The sequence below is a fragment of the Nipponia nippon genome, unplaced genomic scaffold (genome assembly GCF_047370975.1).
Source record: "Nipponia nippon isolate SJK-2023a ecotype South Korea unplaced genomic scaffold, ASM4737097v1 scaffold_23, whole genome shotgun sequence".
Classification (NCBI taxonomy): Eukaryota; Metazoa; Chordata; class Aves; order Pelecaniformes; family Threskiornithidae; genus Nipponia; species Nipponia nippon.
The window spans coordinates 8,560,391-8,576,333 of NW_028262340.1; the positions used below are offsets into that span (position 1 = coordinate 8,560,391).

General features: G+C 58.0%; 1 protein-coding gene across 3 annotated transcripts; it reads left to right on the forward strand.

Annotated features, from left to right (window-relative positions):
• The first annotated feature begins 7,384 nt into the window (after positions 1-7,384).
• Positions 7,385-14,198, forward strand: LOC148055405 (uncharacterized). 3 transcript variants are annotated; one of them, XR_015705483.1, is made up of 3 exons: positions 7,385-7,453; positions 9,829-9,926; positions 12,114-14,198. XR_015705483.1 is itself a non-coding variant. In XM_087760914.1 (2 exons), exons 1-2 carry the CDS (start codon positions 7,470-7,472, stop codon positions 11,079-11,081), a joined length of 1,266 nt encoding a protein of 421 aa, XP_087617040.1. In that variant the 5' UTR covers positions 7,389-7,469; the 3' UTR covers positions 11,082-14,198. The 3 variants fall into 3 exon arrangements, 1 of the variants encoding a protein (XP_087617040.1); XR_015705482.1 differs by having other exon boundaries at positions 7,389-7,482; positions 9,829-13,713; positions 13,813-14,198; XM_087760914.1 differs by having other exon boundaries at positions 7,389-7,482; positions 9,829-14,198.
• The last annotated feature ends 1,745 nt before the right edge of the window (positions 14,199-15,943 follow it).

Here is a 15,943-nt window from a genome sequence, read left to right on the forward strand (position 1 = left end):
CTATGTCCCATCTGCACCCCTGGGGGGTCTTATCCCCCTCCCAACCCTTTTGAGGCATCCTCAGTGCTATGGGGGGCTGGAACATCACACCCCCATGTTACCCCAACATGCCCAAGGCCAACCATGGGGTAAGAACAGCTTGTGCCATGCGACCCTCCCACCCACACAGGCCCAGGGGGGGTCCATGGGCACATGGGGGTGCCACCAGCAGGGTGGGTGCCGAGATGCTGTGCCACTGCTGTGGGTGCACCCACAATTTGGTGCTCAGAACCCCCTGCTCTGCCCCCTTTCTCCCTCCACCCCTTTGATTTTTCACCCACCATTGCATCCATCATTTCCCCTGGAAAAGGAGGAGGAGGAGGATGGGGCCGGGGGCGCACAAAGGCCGCAGGTGTGAGCATCCCTACTTACAGGCCCCAGCTGCCACAGGTGTGGGGACACTGGTGATTCAGAGGGACCCGGGCCCCGCTGCCACCACCACCACTGGGGTGGCAAGCGAAGCACCTCCCGCCTCCCACGATATCCTCCCGGGGCCAGGGTGCGGCAGCAGGGGGGGCAGCAGGCACCCAAAGCCGGCACTGCCTTCACCGCAGCCCCCCCTCCCAAAGGTGCGGTGCTCCAGCCTGGGATGATCTGGAGAGGGGAAACTGAGGCACGGGGAAGGGGAGCTCAGCCTGGGTTTCATGGGGGCTAGTGGGTCCCAGGAGGGGTTTTGCTGTTCCCCACTAGCCCCCCAAATCCCTCCCTTTCTCAGCCCCCCAAATTCCTCCCCCCAGGTCCTGCTGCGCTGCAGGATGTGGCTTTGCCAGGCTGCCTCATTACACCCAGAGAGACCGTTACAACTCATCACCCCCCCACAACCCGCGCTGCCCAGCCCCAAATCACACCGTTGCCGGCAACTCCCCCCACCAGAAAAACTGACACACACACCCCCGGTACCCTAAAACCCCCCAGATCCTCCCCCCAAAAAAGACACAAGCCCCCAGCCCAGCCATCCGTCCCCACCACCCCTGGCATGGCCGGAAAGCCATGTCCCACGGCATCGCGCGGAACAACCTCCCCCGCCACGGAAAAACACGGGGAGAGGGGGAGGGAAGATGCTTTATCTCGGCCCCCATCGGCCCCTAATAAGGCAGCTTTATTTTTAGCGAAGGTGAAAGCCAGAGCAACCAGCTCAAGAGCTTTTTCCACTCACATCTGCATTTGTACAATTTGGGTTTCCTGTCGTGGTTTCGGCACTTTTCAAACCTGCCTGAATTGTTATTTTGTTCACTCGGTGAAGAGCCCTGCAGATACCTCCCCCGGTATAAATAACGTGTGAGCATCCCCTCCCCGACCTCCTCACTCATCCGGCCCCTGCACCCCTGCCACCCCGCTTTCTCGGAATGGGATCCAAGCATCCCCGCGGCATTCGGATGCTGGCAGAGGTTCAGGGCTGGACCACATCATTCCAGCCTTGGACCATGTCTTTTCAGCCCTGGATGACAGTTTTCCAGCCCCAGCTGGGGGGAAGCAGCCACTTTTCAGACCCTGAGTGGGGAAACTGAGGCAGGGACAGGGTCAGCGCTGGGGTTTGGGGGTAGGGAGCCCTAGCTTGGCCCCCCCACCCCGGGGGTCCTTGGATTGCGCAGCCATGCTGGGTTTAAGCAGGAAGTGAAATGTGTCAGGCAGCAAAGCTGGGGGACAAAGAGAGGGCTGAGGGTTGTCCCTCCTCTGCTGGGAACCCACCCCCATGGGGATGGGCTGAGACCTGCCCAACTCATCCCAGCTGCACCAGGGGACAGGACAGCTCAGCCCATTGGCACAGGCGCTGGTGGGGGAGACAGCTGAGTGTATCCCCCCCACCCCGGCGAGAAGCGCGGCCCCTTCCCGCTTCCCCTGACACAGAGTTTCCATCTGCACGGAGCAGGTGCCAGGTGAGGGGCAGTGGGGGGGGGGCAAGAAGGGGCCCCCCATCTCCTCTCCTCCAGCTGCATCCCTGCAGGGCCCCATCCAGGAAAGGACGGGACATGGGGCTTGTCCCCCTGGTACATTCCAGTGCTCCTCCAAACCCATTGGATCTGTTGGAGCCCCCCCATGCTGCCCCTCAATCTCTGGGGGGACACACCCCAACACAGGCCCCCCCACATACCCACGATGGTCCCCCAAACTCCCCCCCCATCACCACCCACTCCACCCTGCTCCCCGAAATCCAGCCTGACCGAAGGGTCTATCTGTATTGCAGGGATGGGTCCCCCTGTCCCCCTCCCCAACTCCCCCCCCAGCACCCTGGGGACAGATCCTGCCTCCCCATGCAGGCACAGACAAATGCACAGCTTGGACCTGGCTCGACCCCAATAGACATCAAAGAATTCAACATCACCCCATCCTCCCAGGGGCTCCAGTGCTCCTGGCCCCATCCTGCACCCTGAGGGACGAGGAGAGGGAAATAAATCCCTGGGGGGTGATGGAGGGAGACACGGTGGTGGAGCCCAGGGGGGCTGAAGCAGCAGCTGGTGGGTGCAATCCTGGCTGTGCACCCACCCTCTGTGAGTATGGATGGGGACACCGGGGCAGGATCCATTCCCTGGGACACCTCAGCCCTGCCACAGCCCATGTGCCCATCACAGCCTAAGTGATAAACCCCGGGCACATGTGGCTGTCACCTTCCTGTCCCCTGGGCAGGCTGACCAGGCAGTGGCGGGAGGCACATCATCCCAAAGGACACCTCCCTGTGCTTCCCCATCCTTTAGCCCCTCTCCTGGTCCCATCCCCTGACTTCAGCAACTAGGGATTTATTAAAAAACAAAACCAACCACCAACCCACAAATCCTTAGACTTGGGCACCCACCATCCCAGCCATCTGCCCCCATGAAACTGCACCACAGGTGCCCATGACCTCCCGCAGGATGAGGAGGATGCCAGGGCGCAAGGCTGAAGGCCTGAGTCCCCTGTCCCCATCCTTGTCCCCAGCTTTCGTTCTTCTTTAACTCCTTCTTCAAAGCCAGGCGGCGTGGCAGCTGCAGGGCCAGGTGCCGGAAGCCGACCTGCGCTTGCTTTCTCTCTGCTTTTATTTATTTTTTTTGCTCTCTGTTGACCCGGAGAACTTCACTTTCTAAAAAAAAAAAATGTCCCCTGTGGCATGGGGACATGATGGCACTCTGGAGTTCGAGGGGACGCCCAGCACCCAGCCCAGATGCCAGTGCTGGCCAAGGAGAGGGTCAGGAAGTCCCCAGCATGTGGCACCTGTGGCACCCAGAATCTCCCCCAGGCTCTGTCACCCCCCCAGTCCCCCAGTGCCTCCTGCCCACCTGTGTCTCAGTTCTCCACTTTCACTCACCCTTGACAACATTTTTTAGGAGGTTTCAGCTTTATTTTCATTTCTTGCCAGCCTTTTCACTGTAAATCCATCAAACACAGCCCACAAATCTGCCTGTGCAAGAATGGTGCTGGGGACACCGAGACTGGGACCCCCCTGCCCTGGGGCGGGGGGGGCATGATGACATCCCCAAAACACCCCTGGCAGGATGGTTTCTAGCCACAGACCCTCCCTGGAGACACCAAGGTGTCCCCAGCTGGACCCAGCCCAGGGCTCCTGGGTGCTGGGTGGGTGCATGGGGCCCACAGGCTACCAGGATCCTTGGGAGTGGGGGTGACCTTGGGACCCCCACTGAGGAGGGCACCCCGAGCCAAAGAGACCTGGACCCATTCGGGACCCAGGGCAGGAGGAGGAAGGATGGGCGAGCCACACAGATGTGCTCGTCGCCCGGGGTGGGTACAGGGGGCTCTGGGTGCCTGGGCAGAGGGGTTGCTCCCCCAGGGGGCACAGAGGGTTTAGGAGGGGGCAGGGTTTGGTGTTGAGCCTGGGAGGGGGCTTTTGTTGGGAAAACTGGGCAGAAGAGGGGGGCAGCTAGGCTTCCTGCCCCCATGTCCCTGTCCCTCCACCCCTGCAAAACCCAGTCTGCCCAGGAGAACTTGGGGCATGGCCACTGGACCCCCCACCCATGAGAAGTGGCGGGATGGAGACTGTACCACTGCTCGGGGAGGGGACCCCTAAGGATGGGGACCCTGCAGACATTGCAGGGGTGACATAACCCCACGCTCAGCCTACCTGCCCGCCCCAGCCACCTCCATCACTGCTGCTGATGCCCTCCCAGCTGTGCCCCCTCTTCACCCCTGCCCCAGCAAACACCTGGGGCCAGTTCAACTCTAACTGGGCTCATTGGGGCCATTAACCCTTTGGGAGCCAGCACAGGCCATCACAGGGTCTGTCTATCATCGCTGTCACTGCAGCACCAGGGCGAGGGGACATCGGAGGAATGTGCTCCCCAAATCCCTTCTGCCCAGGCCAGGGGCACAGGTCTGGGGACTTGGGGGGACAGAAGGGATGTGGCCCTGGGATGGGCGACAGGAGGGGGCCAGGGCATCCCCCAGAGGAAGGAGGGGAGGCAGTGAGCCTGCCCCCGCAGAGTGCCCCCCCCGCATGGCATATGTACCCATGTGTGCCGTGGGTACCTGTGTGTGCTGTATGTCCCTGTGCACACATGTATGTCTCTGTGCACGCATGTATGTGTATGTATGTGTGCTGCATGCCTCTGTGCATGCATGTATGTGTATGTCTGAGCTGTATGTCCATGTGCATGCATGTACGTGTATGTATGTGAGCTGTATGTCCCTGTGCATGGATGTACTTGTACGTATGTGTGTGCTGCACGCCCCTGTGCATGCACAAGCATGTGCCCTCTGTCCCAATGTGCCACCCATACCTGTACAGGCCGTATGTGCCGTGTTTCTCGGTGCGCACTCATGTACCGTATGTGCCGTACGTACCGTATGTACCGTATAGGCGCGCACACCGCCTGCGCCGCCGCTGCCCCCTGGCGGGCAGAGCGGGCGCAGCCCGGCACTTCCCCCTGGCGGGAGAGCGCGGGACTGCAGCCCGCGCCCGCCGGCGGCCCCACGGACAGCACGGCTCCACGGACGGCATAGCCGCACGGACACGGGCCCCCCCAGACCTCCGGCCCCACGGACCCTGACACCCTCCCCAGACCACCAGCTCCTCATGCTCCAGCAGTCCCCCAGACCACCAGTTCCCCCAGGCCACTCCCCCTTTGCCCCACCAGCCCCTGAAACCCCCACCAGCCCCTGAAATCCCCACCCTGGGGCAGAGCCATGGGCACAGCCACCCCCAGGCAGGGCCCATGGGGGTCCCTCCCCATCCCAGCGAGCCTCTCCCCCCCCCAGTCCAAAGAGCCCCCAGGCCCCCCAGGTGCACTCATGGGACTGGGCAGGACAGGGTGGCAAGCACAGGGCTTTAATCCTGCCAGGACAATGGGGAGTGTGGGAGCTGCAGTGTGCAGGGCTGGCCATGACGTGTGGGGCTGGCTGTCAGGCACGTGTGGGGCTGGCTGCTGTGCCAGTCCCATGGCAGGGGGGAGCCTAGATGGACCCCCCATCCCACTGCTCCACAGCATGGCATAGCCAGGGCAGGGGTTTGCCCCACACCCTGGGGCTGGGGGAGGTGGCCAGTGTCCCCAGGGGGGTCCCAGTGTCCCCACCTACCTGCTTGTACACCACCCTGCTGCAGAGGGCAGCTGCCAGCTGCTGGAGGCCCAGCGTGTAGATGACGGAGCAGTACTGGGTGCCTAGGTCCTCCTGCTGCCACGTGCCTGGGGGGCAGCACCCACAGGGGTTATGGGGCACCCTCTGGCCCCACCAGGCACAGTGCAATGCCCTCACCCATGGAGGGTGCGATGGAGAAGCTGAGGCACGGGCCAGGGTACAGCTGCAGAGCCAGCTGTGGAGGGTCCTGCTAAAGGGGTTGGTGAGGGAAGTCTCTGCAAGTCTGCCCCGCACCCAGCAACAAGGGATGGAGATGCCAAGGACACCCTGTGGGGGCCAGTTTGGGGTTAAGCCCCCACAGACTGGGTCCCAGGGCTGCAGCAGGACCCATGGCCTCTGCCTGGCCCTGGCAGCTAGTCCCTGCTTGTGTGGGGTCATGGTTCTCCCAGAAGACTTTGAGAAGCTCCTCGTAGCTGAACTTCCAGGGGGTCAAAGACGACCCTCATCAGCTCAGCATGCCCCATCATCCCTGTGGTGAGAGCCAGCCCTGCAGTGCTACCAGGGGCAGCCCCTCACCGTGTCCTCCTGTCCCCCAACCTCCTGCTGCCCTGGGATGGGGGATGCCATGAGCTGATGCACCCTCCTGCTGGGAGCTGAGATCTGGCAAATTCATGAGACTTGTGCAAAGCAGGAGTGTTGGCAGGGCTAGAGGGAGGGAGCTGGATATGGAGGGGCTGCAGCACCCACTCACCCCTCAGGACCTCCCCGAACCCCCTTCCCGGGGTGCTTGGTGGGGATGGGATGCCCAAGCCCCCCCTGCACCGGGATAAATACCCAGCTGGAGACAGCAGCTGGGATATTTCCTGCAGACAGCTAATCCTCCACAAAATGTCTCCCAGATAAGTCAGGTAGCTATCTGTCCGGGCTGGGGGGTTTGGGGGGCTGGAGTGGGGGACAAGGGGGGATCAGCATCCCACAGATGGTGGAGAGCATCCCACGGGAGTCCAGGCCAAGGCAAGTGACTGTGTCCTCTCATGGCCACCCTGACCCTAACCTGGCCCCTGTGGGGGTCCCGGGGATGTCACCTTCCCCCAGGGATGCTCTGGTACCCTGTGCCCTGCCCGGTGCTGCCCCCCCCCCCCCCCCGAGGGGATGTCCCCCTGCCCCAGGGATGCTCTAGCTGGGGGGAACCTGCCTGGGGCTGGGGAGGCCAGGGGCGGGGAGGGGGATAGCAAGGGAGGGCTGCGGGCATCCCTCCCCGCAGGCTGCCATCTCCTAGCAACCCCACTGATTGCCATGGCGAACGTTGGGGGGACCCCCATCTCCATCCCACCACAGATGGGTGGCCTCGCTGCAGGTGTGCACGGGGGTCCTGCTGCCTCCACTGGCCCCCAGTGGGGAAGAATGCCCCCCAGGCACTGGCCTCCCATGCCAGCATGGGGCATCACAGGGGAGTTTAAGCAGGGCAATGCCAGGGCTGGCACTGGCCACCCAGACACCCACCCGGCCAGCAGCAAAGGGAAGCTGAGACCTGGCTGCTTGTGACACTTGTGGCGCAAGAACACCCTCCACGCTTCTCGCCCTCCTCTTTCTGGGACTCCCAAACCCTCTGTGTCCCCCCTCCAAGTTCCCTGCAAAGATGGTCCTCATGAGCAAACCAGCAGGTTACAGCGTTCCTGGGGGGACAGAGGAGCGCCGCCTCCGCCCCCCAGCAGCCTCAGACACCTCCGCATGATGGTGAAAGGGGGGGCACTAGGATCAAAACACCACGGGGCCACGGAGGCGGGGCGGGGCGCGGCGCGGCGGGGCGCGGTGCGGCGCCGCGCGGGCGCAGAAGAGCGGCGGCGGCGGCTGGTCCAGTTGCTGGGCGTTGTTCCGCGCGGCGCCGCGGGGCAGCTGGAGCCGCGTCGGGGTGGGTCACGGGCTGTATGGCCGGGCACGGTATGGGGCTGTGGGTGCGGCAGGTCTTGGATATGGGGTCCTTTGGCCGGAGTTTCTGTGGGCGGGTCTGGGCTCAGCTCCCATGGGGTCGGTGGGGGCTGAGCGCTGTCCTGGGGTTCGTCGGGGGGTTTTGGGGCCGAGCCCGTGTCAGGCCGGAGGAAGCAGGGGCAGCCCCATCCGGCGCTCGGCTGCTCCTTGTTGGGGCCGGGCAGGCCTGGTGCGGATAGAGCAGTGGTGGCCTGGGGGGCTCCTGTGGCGCTGGGGGTTCCTGGAGGTGGGCTGGGCTGCGCTCCCAAGGTGTCTGGGCCCGGCTCCCCACGGGGGTGCTTCGGCCTGTGGGTGTTTGGGGTGTGGGCCCTGTGGTGCTGGTGATGCTAGAGAAATAAAGCCTGAAATAGCAATAATAAAGTGATGCTCTGCAGAGGTGTGGGGCTGGGCCCTCCACAGTTCCGAAGCCTCCCCAAAACTGTATGTGGGGCCTTGCGGGTGCAGGGCTGTGGGGTGGCTACATTCCCCCCACCCCTCAGCATCGCACATGGGGACTGCAAAGGGGGCTGGAAAGCAGAGAGCTGGTTTGGGGCCTGAAAAGGTCTTGTGTTCCTGGCACTTGATAACAGGTTCATGGGTCTGATTTTGGGGCTCAGGAACAGATTGCATCATGTGTTCTCAGGACCTGACAGAGGAGACTAAGTTGTGTGGTTCTGGGATCAGGAACAGAGGTCAAGTGCTGCATTTTTGGGACTTGAGAACAGGCTCAGCAGCTGGGCTTTTGGGCTCAGAAATGGGCACCAGCTGGTTTGGGGGGCCAAAAGCAGAAGCCAGTTTGGCTGTTTGGGGGGGGGGGGGAAGGGCACTGGGGGCTGCAGGGGGTGGGCAGGGTGCATGGACCCTCTCTGGAGGTGGGGGTCTGGTTGTGTTGGACCCCGAAGTTTGGGAGGCTGGCGTGCGCCAGGCCAAACTCAAGGTCTGAGGTGGTCTCTGGGGGGAAGAGTACTTTTCAGACCCTGTGTGCCCTCTGTTCTTTGTACACTGCTTAGAATAGTTATTAACTAATTAATAATACAAACTAATTGATATTTTAACAATGTACAACTATGATTTTTAACCCTAATACTCAAGTTTTGACAGCAATTGATTTGTCAAAAGCCCAGATTGTTGCAAATAGCTGGAGCTTGTAAGGAAAAGGAGCTGAAATCAGCTGCAGTTTCAGTGCAGAGCTGGAGCTTCAATTAGCCAGAACTGTAGCAAGCAGGAGCTGTGGAATGAGATGGGGTGTCCACTGTCTGGAGCATGCATTAGCCAGAGGCAAAATTACCTGCAGTTGTAATGAGCAGGAGCTGCAATTAACTGGAGTGTCTATTTGTTGGAGCATCTGTCAGCTGGGCTGCACTCCTAGCACGGCTGAAGAGCAGCCAGGCTCAGGCAGGGCTGTCCCTAGCAAGCAGCTCCGAGCAGCAGGAGGTGAGTCGTCCTTCTGCCAGTGGGGAGCCCGGCATCTTCCCTCGGGGACTAAATCCACGCCATGTGCCTTTCTCTGCATAGAGGGTCTATCCTGGTCCCGTTCCTGAGGGCAGAAGTGAGGTGGGGGTCCCGTGGTTGTCCTGGGACAGCCCTGCTGCGAGGGGCCACAGGCAAAGTGGCAGCACGAGGTGACAGTGTCTCCCCAGTACCTGGCAAAGGGCAGAGAAACCGGCTGGTTGGAGCTCCCGAGGTGCACAGCCTGGCCCCACACGGCCCCTCCGGCAGAATCCTCCCCTGTGTTTTCACCATTGGCTGGATGTGAAAAACAGGTTCATTTTTTGCCTCCCTCTTTTCCCAATGTCACCTTCTGCGTCACGTGAAGAAAATCCTGCATGGTTGATTCCACTAGCTGCTCACGTAATCACATGTATGTGGCTGGAGGAGTGGGGAGAAACATTTGTGAGTTCAAGGGCGCTGCAGATACCCCACATCAAACCCAGACAAAAGGCATGCATGGGTTGTCTCTGCCCGGCCTCGCTCTCCTCACGGTGTGGGGTTGAAAAGGGACACGCAGAGTGCTTACTGGCTGTGGACAGGAGCTGCCGCAGCTGAAGCCAGAGAGGCCAAAGAAAGGTAAAGAAGAAGAAACAGAAGGCCATCTGGCCGTCCGCTGCCTCCCGCCACAGGCAAGAGAGAGCCTGCCTCTCTGGGTGGGAAGGGATCCCTCTTCGTAGCGCGCCTCGGGCCAGACTGCCAATGCACACCATGGGGTCTGTATGCATAACCCAAAGCGCGGTATGGCTGTGTAGTGCACGAGCGAGAGAGGCTATGTGTCTAGGAAGCCTCGTCTTGTAAGAGTTGTAAGACAGCCATGTATTCTCTTAGGTGGAGGACAGCTGAGCAACCAGAGTTACAGAAGAGGAAGGGAGGAGAGAAGGAGGAAGAAGCATCTGAACCGGCCAATTCTCCCAGCAGCACCGAGAGTGAGAGCTGCAACGAGTCCTGGGTCCTTGCGGCCCTGTCACACCTCTTCTGTGTCCCTGTCCCTCCCTGCCCCTCCCCGGCCCCTTCTCTTTTGCATCCTGCTGTATTTTTTTTTTTCCCCCTTCCCTTTACCTGTCCTTTTCTCTTTGTTCTTCCATCCTGCTCTCTCTTCCTCTCTCCCTTTATCCCTTTTGTTCTACAGCTCCCCCTTTTCCCCCTCTCTACGCTTTTGGACTGCTCATTCTCCCTCCTTTTGTTATCCTCTGTCTCTGTCCTGCAGCCCATCACTGTTTTTTCTGTCTCTTTGTCCTGATCTGCACCTGTCTCTTCCCCATACCCCGCCCCATTCCCTGGCATTCTCTTCCTCTTTGCGCCTGTACGTGCTGCTCTATGTTCCTGCCTTCCTCTCTCTCTCCTTCCTCCCTTCTCGTTCTCTCTCTATCCCTTTGTCTTGCTCCCTGTCCCTGTTTCTTCCTATTCTGTATCTCACTGTCCCTGTCCTCCTTCCTGTTCACCTCTTACTCTGTCTGATCCTTTGTGCTGTTCCCTGTGCCTATTATTTACTGCTTTACCTCTCTGTCCCTGTTTGTTCTCATGCTCCACCTCTCTGTCATTCTCTTTGTTGCTCTCATTTGCTCTCTATCTCAGCATCCTGCTCCCTGTCCCTCTCTCTCTTGCAGCGTCACACTTTCTGGCTCCCTGTCTGTCACCTGTTTCCTAGATCGTTCTGTCCTTCCTCCAGTCTTTCCTTGTCCCTCTGGCCTGCTACCCACCACTGGTTTGTTCATTCTTTTGCCATCTCACTGCCTTGGTCCTGTCGCTCTCCTCCCCTCTCCGTCTCTAATGTTTCTTTCTCCATCTCTGCCCTACTCCCTGTCCCTTTTCTTTTCTCTCTCTCCTCCATCCTCCCCCTAACTCTTTGTCTGTATATCTGCATACCACTCTTTCCCATTGCGTCTCGCTATACCCCCCTACCCAGCTTGCTGTCCCATTATTCCCCTCTGTTCTGCTCCCTTTTTTCTCATCCTGCAGCCCAGTGCTGGTTGTTCTTTCTCCCTCTCTTTGTCCCGATCTCTCCCCCTGACCCCTCCTCAACCCCTCTGGCTTGTTCCCTGTCATTTTGTCTCCCTCCCCACCTCATTCCTCTCATTTGATTTCTCTCTCAATCTGTCTGTTAGGCTCCCTGCTCATCATTTTCTCTCTCTTTCCCTCTGTCCTGCTTCCTGACCTTGTTTTTTTTTTTCTGCCACGTCCCTGTAGGGCTTAACTATCTTACTGTCCTTTTCCCTGTACCTTTCTTTCTCTGCTCCTCAGTCCTTCTCCCTCATTTTATTTTTCCTCTGTCCTGCTCCCTATTGCTGAATTTTCATTTTCTGCATCTGCTGCTCCAGTAATGACTGCCGCCTTGTCCCAGGGGAAGGGTGAGTGTACAGGCAGCAAGCCCCATAGCAGACTTATTCCCAGGACTTATACGCATTAATGAATAAACACTTGCTGTCTCCTTTGCACTCACGGCTGTGGGTGTACTCCTTTGTACTTGGTGAGTGGCTGTCAGAGAGTCCAGGGGAGCAGGCTACGAGGTGGGTGTCAGGGGCCATGGCTGCAGCTGTGGGCTGGGGCTGGAGGAGCCCCAGGGGGGCCAGTGAGGCTGATGGTGATGACCCCCCTGTGTAAAAGGGCTGCAGTGCCAGGGGATGGTGCTGCTGGCGCATGCCTGTCGGTGAGTGCTGATGAGTCGCAAGGATGTTTCCAACCCACCGGTGCAACAGGCTGACAGTCAGTTGGAGTCAGGCCCTATCGGGGCAGGTCCCAGGGATTTTCTGAGAGCTGGTGGAGAGGATGCAGGAAGAGGGGCAGAAGATGGCTGCCCCCACCCCTCTGGGTGCCACCCCCTGGAAAAGGTGCTGGGTGCCTCCCCAACTCAACGAAACTCCTCCAGCCCTGCTCACCCCATGCAGCTGCCCCCAGCTCCAGCACCCCCACTGAAGCCTGTCCCGTAGCCACAGACTGCCCCCAAACCGTGTCCTCATGGCAGCAAGCTAGCCCTTGAATATGCTTTATTATCTTTAAACGTAGGTGCCGTTAGTATCAGTTCAGGGAAAGAGCGGCGTCTCCAGGGGTTCCTCCCTGAGGAGAGCTACAGTCATCCCTATGGATAATGGTTGCTTGTTCTTTCCATCTCGCAGAGCAGCACTGAGGACTCAGTTGGTGGCTCCTCTCTGGGGAGGTTGGTGACTGCATCTGGCTCAGGTTTGTGTGGGTTGCCTTTGGCCTCATTCTCCTAGCAGCACAGTCAAAAAGGGACAGCTGGACGCTTCCTGGCTGTGGACAAGAGCTGCCGCAGCTGAAGCTGGAGAGGCCAAAAAAAGGTAAAGCAGCTGAAGAACAAAATAAAGAGGAGCCAGCCAGCAGCTGCCTCCAGCTGCAGACAGGAGACAGCCTGCCTCTTGGCATGAGGAAGGATCCCTCTTTGCGTAGTCCTCAGCAGATCCGATCGCCAGCGTGCACTGCGGTGTCCATATGCGTAACTGGAAGCACAGTACAGCCAGGTTGCGCATGTGAGGCTATGTATCTGGGAAGCCTCGTATTGGAAGAGCTGTAAGACACCAGTCTAATCTCTTAGGTGGATGACAGTCAAGCGACCGGAGCTATGGGAGGGGGGGGAGAGAAAGAGACAAAGACACATCTGAGCTGTCCAATTCTCCCAGCAGCTTTGAGAGCGGCAGCTGTGGTGAGTCTTGGACTCTTGGGGCTGTGTCATCCCTCTTCTGCATCCCAGTCCCTCCCTGCCCCTCCTTCTCTTTCTGTCACTGCTGTCAATTTTTCCGCTTCCCTACGCCTCTCCCTCCCTTGTTCTCCAAGCCCCCCTCTTTCTCTGTTGTTCTACCCCTATGTTTTCTTTTTCTCTCTGCACTTCTGTCCTGTTCCCTGTCCCTGTTTTCCATCCTCTGTCTCTGTCCTGCAGCCCGTAACTAATTTTGTCTTTCTCCATCTATGTCTGTCTTTCTATCCCAACTTTTTAAATTACTCCTCGTCTGCCCTTCACAATTCCCACCCCCCTATCTCTCTGTCTCCATATCCCTATCTTTAAATTCCTCTATCCCTGCTCTGTATTCTAGGTAGACTATTCTTTCTTAAATTATCTCGTTCCAGGTTCCTGTCTTTTAACTTCTTCCCTCTCTGTCCCACAGCCTATTTTTGTCTTTATTGTTCTCTCTGTCTGGCTCCATGTCCCTATGCTTTAATCCCCCTGTCTCTCCCCTTCAGCTCATCAAGGTTTTCTGGCATTTTTCAGTTTCTCTCTGTCCACCTCACTGTCTCCTTTTTAAAAATCCTCCCTCTGTGCCCTGTGGCCCATCGCTATTCTTTGTTTTTCTCCATTTCTCTCAGGCTGGTTCCCTGTCACATCTTCCTCTCTGGCCTGTAGCCCGTCGCTATTTCCCCTCCACCATGCCTCTCCCTCTGTGGCTCCCTCTCCCTATTTTTCAATCCCCCTTCTCTGCCCTGTAGCTGATCACTCTTGTATTGGGTTTATGTGGCAAGGTGTTGTCAGCTGGGGCGGGGCAGGGGCTGCAGGGGTGGGTTCTGTGAGAAGACACCAGGAGTTGCCCCTGTGTCAGGCACAGTCAGTTCCAGCTCCAAGATGGATCTGCTGCCGGTCCAAGCTGAGCCCCTCAGCAATGCCGGTCGGGCCTCTGGGATGGATGTTTAAGAAGGGGTAAAAAATGCCACGCAGAAGCTGTGACAGAGAAAACGTGAGCGTGAAATGGCCCTGCAGACACTAAGGTCAGTGAAGGAGGAGGAGGAGGTGCTCAAGGCACTGGAGCAGAGATTCTGCTGCAGGCCGTGGTGAAGGCCACAGTGAGGCAGGTCATCCTCCTCCAGCCCATGGAGGTCCATGGTGGAGCAGACATGCACCTGCAGCCCATGGAGGACCCCACGCTGCAGCAGGTGGATGTGCCTGAAGGAAGCTGTGACCCCACGGAGAGCTTGTGCTGGAGCAGGCTCCTGGCAGCATCTGTGGCCCCGTGGAGAGGAGCCCACACCGGAGCAGAAGAAGAGCATAAGGAGGAAGGAGCGGCAGAGAAGATGTGTGATGAACTGACTGTGACCCCTGCTCCCTGTCCCCCTGCATTGCTCGGGGGTGGGATGTAGGGAAGTCAGGAGTGAAGATGAGCCCAGGAAAAAGGAGCAGGGTGTATTTTAGATTTGTTCTTATTTCTTATTATCCTGCTCTTCATTTTGATTGACAATAAATTGAATTAATTGCCCCAAGCTGAGTCTGTTTTGCCTGTGACAGTAACTGGTGAGTGACCTCTTCGTCCTTTTCTTGACCTACAAGCTTTTTTTGTTGTATTTTGTCCCCCTAACCTCCTAGGGTTGAGGAGGGGGACCGATGGAGTGGCTTGGTGGGCACTCAGCGGCGAGCCGAGGTCAACCCACCACAGTTGCCTTCTGTCAGGCTCCTGTGTCCCTATTTTTCAATTCTTGCCTATCTTTCTTGTACCCCGTCACTTTTGAAACTTTCTTTCTACCTCTCCATCCCTATTTTTTAAAGTTCTTGCATAGGTTTCTCAAACCCAGTCGCTTTTTAAATTTTCTTGTTACCTTTCCCTCTTTCTGTCTCCCTGACCTAATCTTAATTTCTTGCCAGTGTTTCTTGTACCCTGTTGGTTTTCAAATTTTCTTCCTAGTTCCTCTATGCAGCTCCATGTACATTTTTTTTTTTTTTTTATTCTTGTGTATGATTCTTGTATCCTGTTGCTTGGAAAATGTTCTACTTATGTCTCCCTCTATCCACCTTCCTGTCTCTAATTCTTAATTCTTCCCTCTCTGTCCTCTACCCTGCCACTTGTTACACTTTCTTTCTACATCTCTCTTTCTGGCTCTTTCTACATCTCTCTCTTTCTCGCTCCCTGGTCCTATGTGTTAGTTCTTCCCTATGTTTCTTGTACCCTGTTGCTTTTAGAAAATTTTCTTTCTATATCTACTTCTATCCCGCTGTTTCTATTTTTTTATTTCTTGCCTATGTTTCTTTTCCCCTGTCACTTCAGAATTTTTCCCTGTCCCTTGTCTCTATCTTCTTGTCTTGGTGGTCCCCTCAGCCTCTCTCTCCTGCCTCCTGTCTCTCTTATTTATTCCTCCATCTCTCTGTCCCTGTTTCCCCCACCAATCTCTCTCTGCTCTCCTCTCTCTACACAGTTGTCCTGCTCCCTGTCCCTCTCTTGTTCGCAGCATCCCATTTTCTGGCTTCCTGGCCCACACCTCTTCTCTATCTCCCTCTGTTGTTCCTCCTGCTTTTCTTTTCCTTTTTCTCCCTCTCTCCTGCTCTGTTTGGGCACTGAGCCTTGCAGCCAACTCACTGCCAGGATGCTGTATGTGCATTAATGAATAAACTTTTTCCTGCCTCCTCTGTTCCCCTGGATGTGTTTGCAGTCCCTGGGTGCAGAGCTGGTGGCTGTGGACAGGAGGGGGTGATGTGCTTTAGGGCTTTGGCAATGGCCCCTCTTCCTGATGGGCTCCAGCTGGGGCAGCCCCAGGTGTGGCCAGTGGTGCTGAGGATGGGGCTGGCCCTGCTGTGTGAAGGGGCTCTAGCTGTAAAGGGGGCTGCCTGGGCATGCCGGCTTGAGGAAGCTGATGAAGTGGAACAGGATGAGAAGAGAATCCAAGGGGGTCCTGCAGGCAAGTGCCTCCAGCAAGGAACGGCCAGTGCCTGCAGCAAGGAAGGATCCCTCTGAGCTGTCCCTGACCGGGCAGACACCAGCACGCAGTGCTAGGAGCTCAGTGCCTCTGTTGGCTGTGTGCGTGAGCCACCATGTATCGAGGAAGCCTTGCGGATGAGGAGCATCGAGGTGTCCGCTGCATGCTGCTAAATGGGTGAGGCAGGCAGCACTACAGAGGAGGAAGGGGCAGAGGCAGAGAGAGGTGTCGGGGCAGTGAAGGTCTCCTGCGGGCACCAGGAGATGTGGTGAGTCATGCATCCTCTCCTCTGCATCCTGGCCCATCTCTGCCACCC